This window comes from Malurus melanocephalus, unplaced genomic scaffold (assembly GCF_030028575.1).
Source record: "Malurus melanocephalus ecotype Western Australia unplaced genomic scaffold, MMel_1.1 scaffold_2476, whole genome shotgun sequence".
NCBI lineage: Eukaryota > Metazoa > Chordata > Aves > Passeriformes > Maluridae > Malurus > Malurus melanocephalus.
The window spans coordinates 1-1333 of NW_026625708.1; the positions used below are offsets into that span (position 1 = coordinate 1).

The 1333-nt window shown below is 56.9% G+C and overlaps 1 protein-coding gene across 1 annotated transcript; it reads left to right on the forward strand.

Moving 5' to 3' along the window:
- The first annotated feature begins 6 nt into the window (after positions 1-6).
- On the forward strand, positions 7-912 carry LOC130587801 (protein Wiz-like). Its single transcript, XM_057388771.1, has 2 exons — positions 7-371; positions 825-912. Exons 1-2 carry the CDS (start codon positions 68-70, stop codon positions 884-886), a joined length of 366 nt encoding a protein of 121 aa, XP_057244754.1. The 5' UTR covers positions 7-67; the 3' UTR covers positions 887-912.
- The last annotated feature ends 421 nt before the right edge of the window (positions 913-1333 follow it).

The following is a 1333-nucleotide window of genomic DNA, read 5'->3' on the forward strand; positions in this document are numbered from 1 at the left end:
CCCCAAGAGCCTCCTGGCCCCGCTGGAACCGCCCCGAGAGCTCCACGTGCCCTCTTTGGGGAAAAAAATGACCCCGGGACTGAGCCCTCCGCCCTCGGGAACGGCCACGGCTTCGTCACCGCCGCCGCCACCGCCGCCCACGGCCAGGAAAATGTTCACGGGGCTGCCGGCGCCGGCGCTGCACAAGAAACTGAGGCACGAGCAGCTGCGGGTGGACATCAAGAGGGAGATGATGGTCACAGCAGGAGGAGGAGGAGGAGGAGGAGGAGGAACGGGGGGGATCCTGCCCGGGGAGCCCCCGGTGCCGCCACCATCGGAGCCGTCCTGGGCGGCTGCGTCCGCCCGCGAGGAGATGGCGCCGCTCAACCTCTGTGAGTGCACGGGGGGTTTGAGGGGTTTGGGGGGATTTTGGGGGGTTTTGGGATCTTCCTGAGGATTTTTGGGATCTTCCTGATGATTTTGGGATGTTCCTGACAGTTTTGGGATGGTCCCGAGGATTTTGGGATCTTTCCTGAGGATTTGGAGATGTTCCCGAGGATTTGAGGGATTTGGGGCTTGTGTGATGGGGAACTGAGATCCCATCCCAGTGAGTTTTGGGACACTCTGAGCTCATCCCAGTGGATTTTGGGACATGCTGATCTGATCTCAGTGGGTTTTGGAACACTCTGATCTCATCCCAATGGGTTTTGGAACACTCTGATCTCATCCCAATGGGTTTTGGGAAATTCTCATTGGATCCCAGTGGGTTTTATGGCCCTAAAATCCCATTCCAGTAGGTTTTTCCTCTCCCTAATCCCAAATTTTCCCCATAATTTCCTCTCCAGCCTCCCGCGCCGACCCTGTCCGCGACATCCGCTGCGAGTTCTGTTCAAATGTGGGGGGCTGAGATCCCATCCCAGAGATTTTGGGCCCTAAAATCCCATCCCAGTGGGTTTTGGGACGTTCTGATCTCATCCCAGCGGGTTTTAGGGCCCTCAAATCCCATCCCAGTGGGTTTTGGAATATTCCGAGCTATTCAGAATGATTTGGGGCTGTAAAATCCCAACCTGGGCAGGTTTTTCTCCCCCTAATCCCGAATTTTTCCTGGAATTTCCAGCACCCGCGCCGACCCCGTCCGCGACATCCGCTGCGAGTTCTGCGGGGATTTGGGGAATTTGGGGAAACTGAGATCCTATCCTTGGATTTAGGGAGGCTGAAGCCAATCCTGGGAATTTGGGGCTCTAAAATCCCATCCTGGGCAGGTTTTTCCTCTCCCTAATCCCAAATTTTCCCCATAATTTCCTCTCCAGCCTCCCGCGCCGACCCGGTGCGCGACATCCGCTGCGAGTTCTGC

Bases quoted from the DNA above. Each gene is read 5' to 3' on its own strand.
- LOC130587801 (XM_057388771.1), top strand. From the start codon at position 68: ATGACCCCGGGACTGAGCCCTCCGCCCTCGGGAACGGCCACGGCTTCG. The intron at 372-824 runs GTGAGTGCACGG...TTTCCTCTCCAG, and splicing joins GATGGCGCCGCTCAACCTCT to CCTCCCGCGCCGACCCTGTC.